This window comes from Mirounga angustirostris, unplaced genomic scaffold (genome assembly GCF_029215605.1).
Source record: "Mirounga angustirostris isolate CCGP_5_RB_7025 unplaced genomic scaffold, mMirAng1.0.hap1 SCAF_8, whole genome shotgun sequence".
Taxonomy (NCBI): Eukaryota; Metazoa; Chordata; class Mammalia; order Carnivora; family Phocidae; genus Mirounga; species Mirounga angustirostris.
This window is the reverse complement of record NW_026991716.1, coordinates 126657389-126670423: the sequence shown is the minus strand read 5'-3', so window position 1 is coordinate 126670423 and position 13035 is coordinate 126657389. Positions and strand designations below refer to the sequence as shown.

Here is a 13035-nt window from a genome sequence, read left to right as displayed (position 1 = left end):
GGCAATGCTAACGGCTAACATTTTCCTACCATTTGCTCATTAAACTCAACTGAAGAGGCTTCTCTTCCTCTTTGAATGTCTGGCTTATAAAATACTGAGTTATACCAAAACTTAGAGGTGAGCAAGGGAGAACTGAAATTGACGGTCTGGGAACTGTTTTAAGCAGGTCTGGAAGGTATTCTGCAATCAGGCTTCAGTTAAAACTTCCCTACATACCTCACTGCAGAGTAAATGTTCATTTGCTGAAAACAAGTCAAACAGGATTTCATTTTTCACAACTACTGGAGCCTGAAATTAAAAATATATGTAAAAAGAGATATTAGTCCTTAGGAAAAATAAAGGAAATGTAGCTGAATGGAAATATAGTTTCGTTTGATATAAACAAGTCAAACCTGATCTCATTTCTCACAACCAGAGGAATTAAAAGAAAAAATAAATAAATAAAGCTCATTATTCCATAAGATAACCCTGTTAGAGCTACGGGTGACATTCACTTAATAATGTAATGCCTATCAAACACAGTATTTTCATATACAAATGAAATGTTGTAAGATATAATATATGCGGATGATCTCAGCATGCATACACACACAATCTGAGAGTTTAAAAAATGACTTGAAATTTAAATTAATCTTTCAAGTTAAACCTGAAGCTTAGTTAACACATGCTAGCAGGAAAAATATCTTCATCCCTTTGATAAAAAATATTAGGTATGACAGCTTTTTAAAATCTTGCCCAATTTCAAATCCTCTTATCTCTTAAAAAAATCATCTGATGGTCATTATTTAATTGGCATATATCTAAAGATGCTTTTATATATTTAGACCACTAAGGAATAAACATAATAAGGGAAAATATTATTTATAACAGTTTTTAAAAATTTGTTACAATTCATATCGAGCTTATATACTTAACATATCAAATTAACATAAATGCGGTTTTCATTAATAAAATAGATTTTCATGGAAACTAATGCCTTCAACTATTCTCAATCACATGTATAACTAGCATCTTGAAAACTCAATAAAATATTTCTTTATGTCTGAGAAAAATTAACTCCAAGCTACCCTGAAGGCCTGAATTGACTCTTAGTTTATAATTTATGATCATAATAAGGTACATATATGTATTATATAAAATATTTTATACAAAAACGTATATTTTAAATTCTGGTTTGGCTAATTGCACTTCTAAAATGCCCATACTCGGGGCACCTCAGTGGCTCAGTCGTTAAGCGTCTGCCTTTGGCTCGGGCATGATCCCGGGGTCCTCGGATTGAGCCCGGCATCGGGCTTCCTGCTCCGCAGGAAGCCTTTTTCTCCCTCTCCCACTCCCCTTGCTTGCATTCCGTCTCTCACTGTGTCCCTCTCTGTCATATAAATAAAATCTTTAAAAACTAAAAAAATAAAATGCCCATACTCTTCAGCAAGTACCAACGAACATTAAAATTGATTATGGATTAAATAAATATTGAATAACTAAAATTTGAGGAGCGAAATTTAATATTTGCCTGCCAACAAATATAAAATAAAAACTGATGGTGTGTAAAAGACAGCAAATATTAAGAAAGAAGTCTCTACGGAGGTCTCTATTCCCTATACCTGTACTTGAGACAGAATACATCTCCGGACATCTTACATCTATTCAATATAATCATCACTCAAGGACCTGAACCATCAATACCTGATTCTCAGAAATAAACAAATCTGATCATTCCCTCAGTGGTCAGCGTTTATTAACCTCCTCAGTTGTATAATCCATGTTGATTCTGATATCTTAAGTCCAGGCTTTTAAGTTTTTTCATAATTTAGCTTCTCTCTGACTTAAATCATGTCCTCTGACTTCACCTTTGGCTTAGAGTAAAATAGAGTAAATCTCACACAGAAAGGTCATTATTGTTTTGCTAAATTTTTGTCTAAGCTTTCTATATGCCCACATTTAATGAGCTTCAATGTAAAATGTATTTACCACCGTGGATCTAGACATTAAAACTTGAAAAACATTATTCTAAGACTATCCTAGTTAGCTAGACTTTCAGCTGTGGCTGTTCTGGTCCATACTTCAGGGGGAGTCCGTGCACAAGATAAAGAGAAAAAGTCAGCACAGAACAGAGGTGTTGAGATGGGCGGCAACATTACGATAAAGGTAGGGAGAAGTGTCATCATCATCAACAATGGATGAATTTGGGGCGCCTCGGTGGCTCAGTCATTAAATGTCTGCCTTCGGCTCAGGTCATGAACCCAGGGTCCTGGGATCGAGCCCCGCATCGGGCTCCCTGCTCAGTGGGGAGGCCTGCTTCTCCCTCTCCCACTCCCCCTGCTTGTGTTCCCTCTCTTGCTGTATCTCTCTCTGTCAAATAAATAAAAAATAAAATCTTAAAAAAAAAAAAAACAATGGATGAATTTACTTATAATATAAGCATTATCTCTCAGAATGTTATGTTAAAGAAAAGGTGGTGTAAAAAGAAAGGTATGTAAAAAGGAAAAGGTGGTGTAAAACTTTCCTACTTATTCACATTTGAAATGCTCTCACTTCAGGGACTTAATATCCTTTATTTGCATGGAACGTAAACTCTGCACTGCCATTGCACAGAGCCTGAATATTATTACTAGTACGCTATTATTAAGTGCACTATATTAACACCAAAGAATTTATATTCTTCATGCCAATATTATCTAACATTATAAGTAATTTAAAGACATGTTCATATACATCTGATTTATTTAAAATATCTTACAAGTAGGCATTCAATAAATATTCTGTTGAAATATACCTTATTTTTTCATTTTACTAAATATCTTTGAATTTAGGATTATCTTTCTCAGCTAGTAACGGTAATTGGAAGTATGGTGGATAAATTGTATTTTCTTGCAATAGTAGCAGTGCTTATAAAGGTTAAAAATTTTAGGAATAAAATCACTTTGTGTGAAACTGAGATTCAATGGATTCTATAATAAATGGAAGAATCAGCTCCTTTACAACCATTTGATTAACACTAAATAATTATTGTAGCCTACTGGTTTTCCATGCATTAAATGAAAATGATAGGAGATTCATAAAGGAAAAAAAGGAATTGGTGATAATTAGGCCCTTGGAAACAGCAAATATATTCAAACCAACATGGCTGTTAAGAAGACAGACCAGTGGATCTAAAGTTTTCATGTACATAGTGCTATTTAAAAGGATGTTCTCTGGTGATGTCCCAGCCAATGTGATTCAAGTTGCTGAGCATCGAGTCCAGAAATGAAGATGGCCCTTGGAAAATGCTTCAGGAATACCTGGAATGCAGAGAGCCAAGTGCAAATCTCCTGGGCTAGAAACTAATGCTAATAAACACTATAGTAAACAGACCTTCGGGCCACATAAGTTCCTGCTAAGCAGCAGTAAAGGGAAATTCTGTCAGTCAGAAATTAAAGAATAACTTCCCACACATTTTAGGCTCTCCTTTGATATCATGTAGAAAGGAAGAAAACTCAAGACTCTAAACAAAATTTCATATTCTCTTGGGAGCCAGTACAAGTGATATTAAACTATGCTGATAAACATTTATTTCTATTAAATGCCAAAAAGTAATTCCTTTTTCTTACTGAATACCACGGGAAAAATTTACCCTACGTTGTTTTAAAAATGAGAATTTTCATAACTAGGATATTATAACCTACAGCTAACATGTATTTTGTTCGATAGTGAAAATATTTCTTACCCGATTAATTAAAAAATCCTGTGGACGTTTCCAGGAATAAATTTTCAACGATGGTGGTAATTCAATCTTTCCTTCAGGGTCTTCAAAAAAATGCTATATAAAAAATATATTGAGTTTTTTTTCTCCATACGGTTCTAAAACAATGAAAGCAACTCAGTCCTAATAGAAATTAGTAAGTGCATAGATTGGATCAATAAATACACATTTATAGAGCAATTTGTGTAATTGCTCTCAGAGCTAGTTCATGGAGTATTTGGTGAATAGTGAAGTTAATAATACTGTATTTAATGAACGAAACCTCGATTGTTGAGTAACATTTTGTTGCAGAAGAAGCAGTCCAAACGAGCATGAGCTGCTTTGTAATGTGCGGTAGGTATGGTAGGAAAACAATTTGAATGGGCCAGATATGGACATATTTTCCACTGAAAATAATGGGTTTTTTTTTAACTTGAGTAGAGAAGATTAAAAAATCATAAATACAATCGTATGCCAATGAAATTTGTACCTTGGATCTGACTTTCATTTATTAATTTTTAAAATTAAACATGTTATTTTGAGATCATTATAGATACACACCTCATGCTGTGAAATAATAAAGAGAGTTCCTGTGTTCTCTTCACTCAGTTTCTCCAGTGGTAAAATCTTCTAAAACCACAGCGCAATTTCACAACCAGGATACTGACATTGACACAGGCATGATAAAGAATGGTTCCAGCAGCACAAGGATCCTTCCTAGGACCTTTTATGGCCATGCCCACCCTCCAACCTCCTTACCACCTTTTTAATCCCTACCACCTGGCAATCATTAATCTAGTCTCTTTTTGTCATTTCAATAATATTATATGAGGGGCACCTGGGTGGCTCAGTTGGTTAAGCCTCTGACTCTTGGTTTCAGCTCAGGTCATGATCTTGGGGTAGTGAAATCCAGCCCTGCTTTGGGCTCTGTGCTCAGTGGGGAGTCTGCTTGAGATTGTCACTCACTCTCCCTCTGCCCCTTCCTCTACTTTCACATGCATGTTCTCTCTCTCAAATAAATAAATAAATAAATCTTCAAAAAAAATAATGTTGTATGAATGGAATCATAGAGCATGTAACCTTGTGGATTATTTTTTCCCCCTCTCTGCCTAATTCCCTAGATATTCAATTTATTCAAGCTGTTGCATGTATCAAAAGTTTGTTCTTGTTTATTGCTGAGTAACATTTCACGATATGGATATTTGTTTGTTTACCATCTGTCCATTGAAGGATATTTGGGCTGTTTCCAATTTAGGGCTATTACTTATAAAGCTACTATAAATTTTTGCATACAGCTTACAAGTTTTTATATGAACATAAGTTTCTATTTCTCTGAGATAAATGCCCAAGAATGTAATTAATTTATTAATTTTTGAGCCCTTAGTATGGGTCAATTAGTGAGCTCTGGAAAAAGAATGATATCCAAATGTCTATTCTCAAAGGCTAGCAATATAGTAAATTAGACTTCAAGTAGCTACTATGTAAAAGTTCTCACAGTTCCTAAGGTAGTTAGGTTGTGGGGGTGGTCCTTACAGAAAATGAAAAGTGCTGGGAGTACAAAACAATGCTGTAGGAATAGAAAGTGCTGGGAGTACAAAAACAATGCTGTAGGAATAGAAACTATCTGTATTGAGAAAAAGATTTTCACCTGAGTTAATAGTGACAGGGTCAAGTAAATACCATTTTGTGATTTTTATGGTAATCATATTTTTATCCGAATGTTAGTGTGACCTGAGAAATGGGTTATATTTGAGGGTACTGTCTGAGCTTTACACAAAGTGTCTATGTGTATCTGAAGCATATTTAAGATACTGGAAAACTTTGAATGAAAACAAAGGCAATCCCAACATCTAGTCAAAATGATCAAAGAATGAGTCTCTGAACAATAGACTGAAGTTTCCAAGAGCCATGCTAGACTTCTGGGGTTGCCTCATGTCGTTTTTTTTTTTTTTTTTCCCTTACAAATATTAATTCAGTTATTTTAAGGTCTCTTATCTGACAATTCCAAAATCAGAGTCACCTGTGGATCTATTTCTATTATTTAATTTTTCCTCTTGTTTTTCAGCCACTTAGTCTTTTTCTTTTCAGGTGTGGTAAATTTTGATTGTATGATATATGTTGCATATAAAAATGTACACGAGTGCTAGGTAATGATCTTTTCCTCCAGAGAGGAGGATTTCATTCCTTTCTGGCAGGCAAAGTACAAAATGAACTTGACCCTGTCAACACTGGGTCTCAGGATTTGGTAGGATTGGTGTAGGTTTGGTTTTCCCTTACTCAGTACAGCCATGTTGGGGTACAAACTGAAAGGATGGAGTTTCTGAGTTCTTTCACCTTGGTATACCCTAAATTCTGATCTCTTGTCATAGCATCATGAAATATTTTCTCAGTTATTTAGCTTCCAATCTGTTGCTTTCCACTCATTTGCTCATTTGCTTCTATTATAAAATTTAAGACTAAGATGAACTCTCATCACACTCAAGCAGACTTACAAATAGAGGGCTTTTCCCTGTTTTGTCCTTTTCTTTTCCACCTTTGCCTGCATCCCACTTCTCTGCGTTTATGTCCGCCTCGCTCCATTCTGGCCAGATTGGGAATTTCCCCTTCTTCTGCTCCACGGAACTAGGTTGCACATTACTGCCAAAGTAGTACTGCCTAGAGACAGAGCAGGGAGGTGGGTTAGTTGTAAGTCAAATCTCTGAGGTAAAATATTAGATTCATTGCATGGTATAAATTTAATGATCTTGTCAGCAGTCACGTTAAAGGCATTTTTCGATAGTCTTACTGGTAGCCAGACAGCTTCCACAGGTTAGAGTTCAAAAAACTAAAATACCCAAAGAGATTATTCCATAAATTTTGAGCCTTAGGCCCTACTTACTAATGCAGGACATTCATCACAAACACATAAAATGCCATGAAGGGGAATATTTATATACAATTCACACTTAAAATCCTTTACACGTATAATATTAATGGCTTTTTGAAGATCAGTACAAATATAATTTTGACTTTTCCCAGTATGAGTGCTATGTGATCATTATTTTAAAATAAATTTTTTTTAAATTACATAAGTAGGAGAGACATGCCCGCTCCATTAACATTGTTAACGACTGTCCATTCTGTAAGACTAAATGCAAGGATATACGTTTCTTCTTCAAAAATAACGTCATTCAGCACATTACAGACTGTTTCTTTCCATTTATCAGTATACTGCAAATAGTTCCTATGTCAATGAGAATTTATCTAAATACAAATTTAATGATTCCATACTGCTCCATTGTATAAATACACTTCCTTTTGTTTAATTAAGTTTCTATATTTAAAAATTTGAAGGTTTTGATTTAAAATTTTTTTCACTATTATATATATTTTTAAGACTTTATTTATTTATTTGACACAGAGAAAGAGAGAGAGCACTAGCAGGGGGAGAGGCAGAGGGAGAGGGAGAAGCAGATTCCCCACCTGAGCAGGGAGCCCAACACGGGGCTCAATCCCAGGACCCCAGGATCATGACCTGAGCTGAAGGCACACTATTAACCAACTGAGCCACCAGGCGCCCCTTTTTCACTATTATAAACAAGACTTTGGTAGCTTTCCTTATTGACAAATCTTTGCATACACTATTAATTCTTTCCTTAGGATAGGTTTTAATAAGAGTACTTACAGTACCCAAATATATGCGTATTTAAAATTTGTGATATATTTTCACTAATTATCTACAGAGAAGTTGGACTTGTTTTCTACACTCATTATTAACATATTACAATTTCATATCTCTAAACCTTGATTTTTACCTTTTCTTTATTATTATGTTTTAAAGTCTAATTTTTTTAAATTTATTTATTTATTTGAGAGAGAGCACACGCGCGCGCATGAGCCCATGCGCACCAGTGTCTTGTTTAATTTTTCAAGTTTTAACTATGAATGACTGGACCCCTGCTCTAGACCCTGGGATAAGCAGTGAACAAACCAGACTAAGATCTCTACCCTTATAGAGTTCATATTCTAGTGGGAGGAGATATAAATCACAGCATAAATTAAGTAAAATATATAGTGCATTAGAAAGTGAAAAATGCTAGGAGGAAATATAAAATAGGAAGGGGGAACTGAAGTGTTAAGGTACACAATTTTTAATATAGTGGTTAAGGAAAGCACTCCATAATAGGGTAATAGTTAAGTCAATAGTGAAAGAACATAAAGGATCGAGCTATGTGGATCTGTGGAAAGACTGTTCTGGAAACAGGAAACGGCAAGTACAAACAGAAAGGCAGAGTTTCCAGATGCAGAGAGCATCCTGGCTTATTTGAAGAATAAAGATATCAGTGAGGCTGAGGGAAAGTAAAAGGAGATAATTGCAGAGAGGTAACAGGAGATGCAGAGATTATAAAGGTGATCTAAGCCAAAGGAAGGACATTGGTTTCCCTAGGTGAGAAGGGAAGCCACAGGAGAGTTTTGAGCAGGAAAGTCTGTAATCATTCATTCTTGCTGCTATGTTGAGAAAAGGCCAAAGGAAACAAGAGAGAGAATTCAGAAGACGCTGAAATAACAGGTAAAAGCTAGTGGTGATTTGGACCAGGTTGCTAAGAGTAGAGGCAGCAAGAGAGAGTCCCCTGTTTTTAAGAGAAAGCCAATAGATTGAATTGATGTTTCCTGTAAGACAGAAGACAGTGGGATTGGGCAAAACTGAGGTAAGAAGTAAAGCAGCGTTTCACTTCCAAATGAACTGTGTTTTAAATGTTTATCACATGTTTACGGAGATGTTGAATAGTTCCGCATAGGATTCTGAGGCTTTGGGAAAAAGAATTAGTCTAAAAGTGAAAATTTGAGTCATCAGCATTTAGATGATATTAAATTCTTAAGACTGGATTAAATCACCAAGAAAATGACCATACCTAAGGAATAGACACTCGCAGGAAGGCTATTCAAGATACTTAACAACTGGTAAGGAAGGAGCATTGACCAATCCTCAAAGACCTCTAGTTATGCGAGACATTATTTACTTTGAGTAGTGGGATCAGGGATATGAGGTCCTCAGGGTAGGTCAGGGGCTCAGGGCAGAAGGCAGAAATGTCTGGGGCTCAAGGTTATTGGTAAGGTTATTGTTAAGGCTACTCAACAATCAACATTAAAATATTTCAATATTCTAACCATCAGTACAGCTGTATAGCTGCCCTGATACTCCATGTGAAAAGTCAGAAAGAGTAGGAAGAAAACTGAGAAAAGCAGTCTGTGAGTGTGGTGGACAGGATAATGCATCTTCTCCCGCCACCCCCCACCTCCGCCAATATATCCACACCCTAATCTCAGAACTGGGGGATATGTTACCTTCCATGGCAAGCGAGGGTTTGTAGACAACTTTAAGTATTTGAGATGGGAGCTTATCCTGGATTATCTGCATGGGTTCAATGCAGTCATAAGTGTTCTCAAAAGTAGAAGAAGGAGACAGAAGTCATCAGAGGGAGATTTGACTCCAGAAGATTGAATAGAAAAATGCAAAACTGCTGGTTCTGAAGACAGAAGGAGGAGGCCACATGCCAAAGAGACTGAGCAGCTTCTTGAAACTGAAAAAGGCAAGGAAATGGATTCTCTCCGTGAGCCTCTAGAGAGGAACGCAGCCCTGCTGGTACCTTCGTGTTAGCTCAGTGAGACCCATTTTGGACTTTGGACCTCGAGAATTGCACAATAACAGTTTTGTACTGTTTAAGCCACTAAGTTTGTGGTATTTTATGATAGCAGTGTTAGGAAACAGTGACAGGAATAAAACAGTAGAGGGTTACGCCTTGGAAGTCAAGTAAAACATTTTTTTTAAGTAAGAGAATGCACAGCAGATCCAAATGCTGCTAATAGATCAACAGAATGAAATAGGAACAAATAAATGTTGAATTTAGCAACAAGAAGGTGAAAGGTCTCTCTCAAATTTCACCTTCTGGGCTGGGGGTGGAGGGACTCTCTCGAACACCCTATCTAGTATGGCTACCTCTCTGCATCCTTTTATACTGCTTCATTTTTAAAGCACTTGGCAGTTCTCTCACTAATCCTTCAGTGCTTGTGTGTTTCCACAGGTAGGCTTTGTAAGTTTCACAGGCGTAGGATCAGTGGGTTTTTTGTTCACTCCGCCTATCTCCAGCAATTGAAACAGTGCCAGGATAACATAGGAAATCGGTCTCCTGTCTCTCTGTCATCTATTTACATGAAATGAAAAAATGAATGTCTTTACGTACTATTTCTATCATTTCTAATTAGAACTGTTTCAAGGTTTTGGGGCACCTGGGTGGCTCAGTCGTTAAGCGTCTGCCTTCAGCTCAGGTCATGACCCAGGGTCCTGGGATCGAGCCCCACATCGGGCTCCCTCCTCAGCCAGGAGCCTGCTTCTCCCTCTCCCACTCCCCCTGCTTGTGTTCCCTCTCTAGCTGTCTCTCTCTATGTCAAATAAATAAATAAAATCTTTAAAAATAAATAAAAATAAAACCCTTTTGTTAAAAAAAAAAAGTTTCAAGGTTTTACGTATAGGTAGAGATAGATCAGATGGCTCACCAGTCCTGTTTCTCATTTCCTACATTTCCCAATCCTTTGCAATTTGGCTGGTACTTTGTGGTGGTGTTTTGGACAATAGTATGTATGGGAATGTGTTGTGTCCTACCTCTAAGCTCATAAAACATCCTATGAGATACTTGTCAGCATGCTCAATCCTTCAGAGAAGATCTTAGGAAATGCTAATTGATGTGGTTTGGGAATATAGCTGAGGTTTGGTGAGGTGAGGTCCAGAGCTGATGACCAAGAAAGAATTCTTGAGACGTCTTTGGTGCAAAATGGTGGTTTATTAAAGCCCGGGGACAGGACCCGGGGGCAGAAAGAGCTGCCACAGCAGGGTTGTGAGGGATGGCTGATTGTATACTATGGGGTTGGGGAAGGGAAAAGAAGGGGACGTTTCAAAAGGATTTTCATATGTTAAAGAAGACTCACAGGATACCTCAGTCCTTGTCATTGTCAAGTTAGGGTTGTTTTTTCCTCTAGCAAGGCATTAACATGAAGATAGTTGGGAGCTTTCTGGAGGAACATAACACTGCCCACTTCAAGTATCTGTCAATGGGCTGCAGGTTATAAGGACATTTAATTGTATCTGCACTTCCTTCTGGAAGCTAGGTTATTGATAGAAATGCTTTGTTCTTATAGATTGCTAAGACATTTGTAAACTGAGGGAGACTCAGGAGACTCAGCCTTGCAGGATTGTGATCTCTGTTTTTCCTTTCCTTAGCTTCGGGGCAGCCAGGAGTGCCTAAGGAATGTCACATATATCCCATCTGGGGAAGGGGGTGTTGTGGGGTGTCAGCTTCTGCTTTGTCCTCAAATTGCCTTCTGTTCCCTCATCAGTAATGCCACAAGATGGAAGGAGCCAAAAATCCTTATTTAGCACATGCAAAGCCACTACTAAACTCCCGATCAAACTCTAGTATAAATGAGAGATATCCTTTGTTGTGTGATTTGGGGGTTGTGTGATCTTGTAGCCAGCACTGATTACTTCCTACTTGCTTTTTTGATAGTCTAGCTAGCACTGGTTGTTAACATTGACAAATATAAAGGTTATAATTCTTTTTTTAGGGTTTGGATTTCTTCTTTTATATCTTTAATCATTATAAACATACACATGGTAAATTACTTATAGATTATTTTTCTACTATCTTAAATCTTTGATACTTGATTCTTTTTTGTTGTTGTGATTTCTGCCTTTTTAAAAATATATTCTCACGTTTTAGGACACTTTTATTATGAGCCTATCCTTATCAGGGTTTTCTTTTCCACAGATCCCCCTTTCCCCAAGGCAATCGGTATTGAAAGAATGGTTTTTCAATGTTAATATGGAATTTTCTTTCTTTCAGAGATCCCAAATAAAGAAGCCATCCAGGAACCCATAGGTACTTTAAAATCAGATCTCAAACCTACTAAGTCTCAATCCCAAGGTTTCCATTTCTCAAGGAAGTTTTTTATTTTTCAGCGGGACACTAAGTGTAGAAAATCTAACTTTCTTATAATCTAAAATTATAAAGCAGGTTTTCTTATTCACCTTTTTAAAAAGAATTAGGGGCGCCTGGGTGGCTCAGTTGGTTAGGCGACTGCCTTCGGCTCAGGTCATGATCCTGGAGTCCCTGAATCGAGTCCCGCATCGGGCTCCCTGCGGAGCAGGAGTCTGCTTCTCGCTCTGACCCTCCCCCCTCTCATGTGCTCTCTCTCTCATTCTCTCTCTCTCAAATAAATAAATAAAATCTTTAAAAAAAAATAAATAAAAATAAAAAGAATTAAACTTTTGGAAAGTCATGCCTTTATCCAAGGTTGGAACACTCCCTTTCCTCATTTGTCCTATATATATTAAAACAAAAAACTCTGCTTTCGTAAGATGGCTAAGCCTTCCCTAGGGAAGCTACAGCCTTAGTTTAGAGTTAAAACATTCTGACTTTCAGTTCCCTCCTCGTTTCCGGATCCTGAAGATTTTTATTTCTTTAGGTAGGCACTTGTAGGTATTATTCTTTTTATCTTAATCCACTATCTTGCTGGAAAAGAAAGTCTAAGAATATATCCATCGTAAAGGAGTATTTCTAAGCAGCATGTAAGAAAAGATGACAGAAAGGTGACTAGAATAGTTTTCAGAAGAAAGGGAATTTTTCATAATATTAATAGAAAAATCAAGGTATAAAATAGCCCATTACCATACCTCTGTTTTATTGGGGGTTGGTACAACTGTAGAGATAAAAAGAAATTCATGACTTTGTATCCATCAAAATCATGATAAAATTTAACTCATTCGGGAAGCTCAGTCTCTTAAAAGCTGTTTTTCTAACGGGAAGATTTAATTTCTTTTTTTTTTTTTAAGATTTTATTTATTTGCGAGAGAGAGAATGAGAGAGAGAGAGCATGAGAGGGAGGAAGGTCAGAGGGAGAAGCAGGCTCCCTGCCGAGCAGGGAGTCCGATGCGGGACTTGATCCAGGGACTCCAGGATCATGACCTGAGCCGAAGGCAGCCGCCTAACCAACTGAGCCACCCAGGCACCCGGAAAGATCTAATTTCTTTAAAAAAAATAAAGGCTCTGCTAAGATTATGTTTTGCTCTCCTTTTCATTCTGTCAAGCCTAAGTAAATATTCTGGCTCCTTCCCTAAAGCTATTAAGCTTTATCACTAACTGGCCTACCTTCCTTGTAACATGTCAAATTTGATTCTATCTATATTGAAGATCACTTAAAAAAGACTCTCATTTGAGGTATCTTATATCAGCCCAATAGCTCACCTATATGTTACACACACAATATAAACATAGTCAAATATA

The 13035-nt window shown here is 36.9% G+C and overlaps 1 protein-coding gene across 1 annotated transcript in view; it reads right to left on the bottom strand.

The window, feature by feature from the left end:
• ADGB (androglobin) overlaps positions 1-13035 on the bottom strand; it is a 149631-nt gene that overhangs the window by 117718 nt on the left and 18878 nt on the right. Inside the window, exons 2-4 of the mRNA XM_045865707.2 lie at positions 6211-6373; positions 3704-3796; positions 217-288 (exon numbers count right to left, since the gene is read on the bottom strand). Coding sequence (XP_045721663.1) covers positions 217-288; positions 3704-3796; positions 6211-6373 — 328 coding nt within the window. The remainder of the gene's footprint in view (positions 1-216; positions 289-3703; positions 3797-6210; positions 6374-13035) is intronic.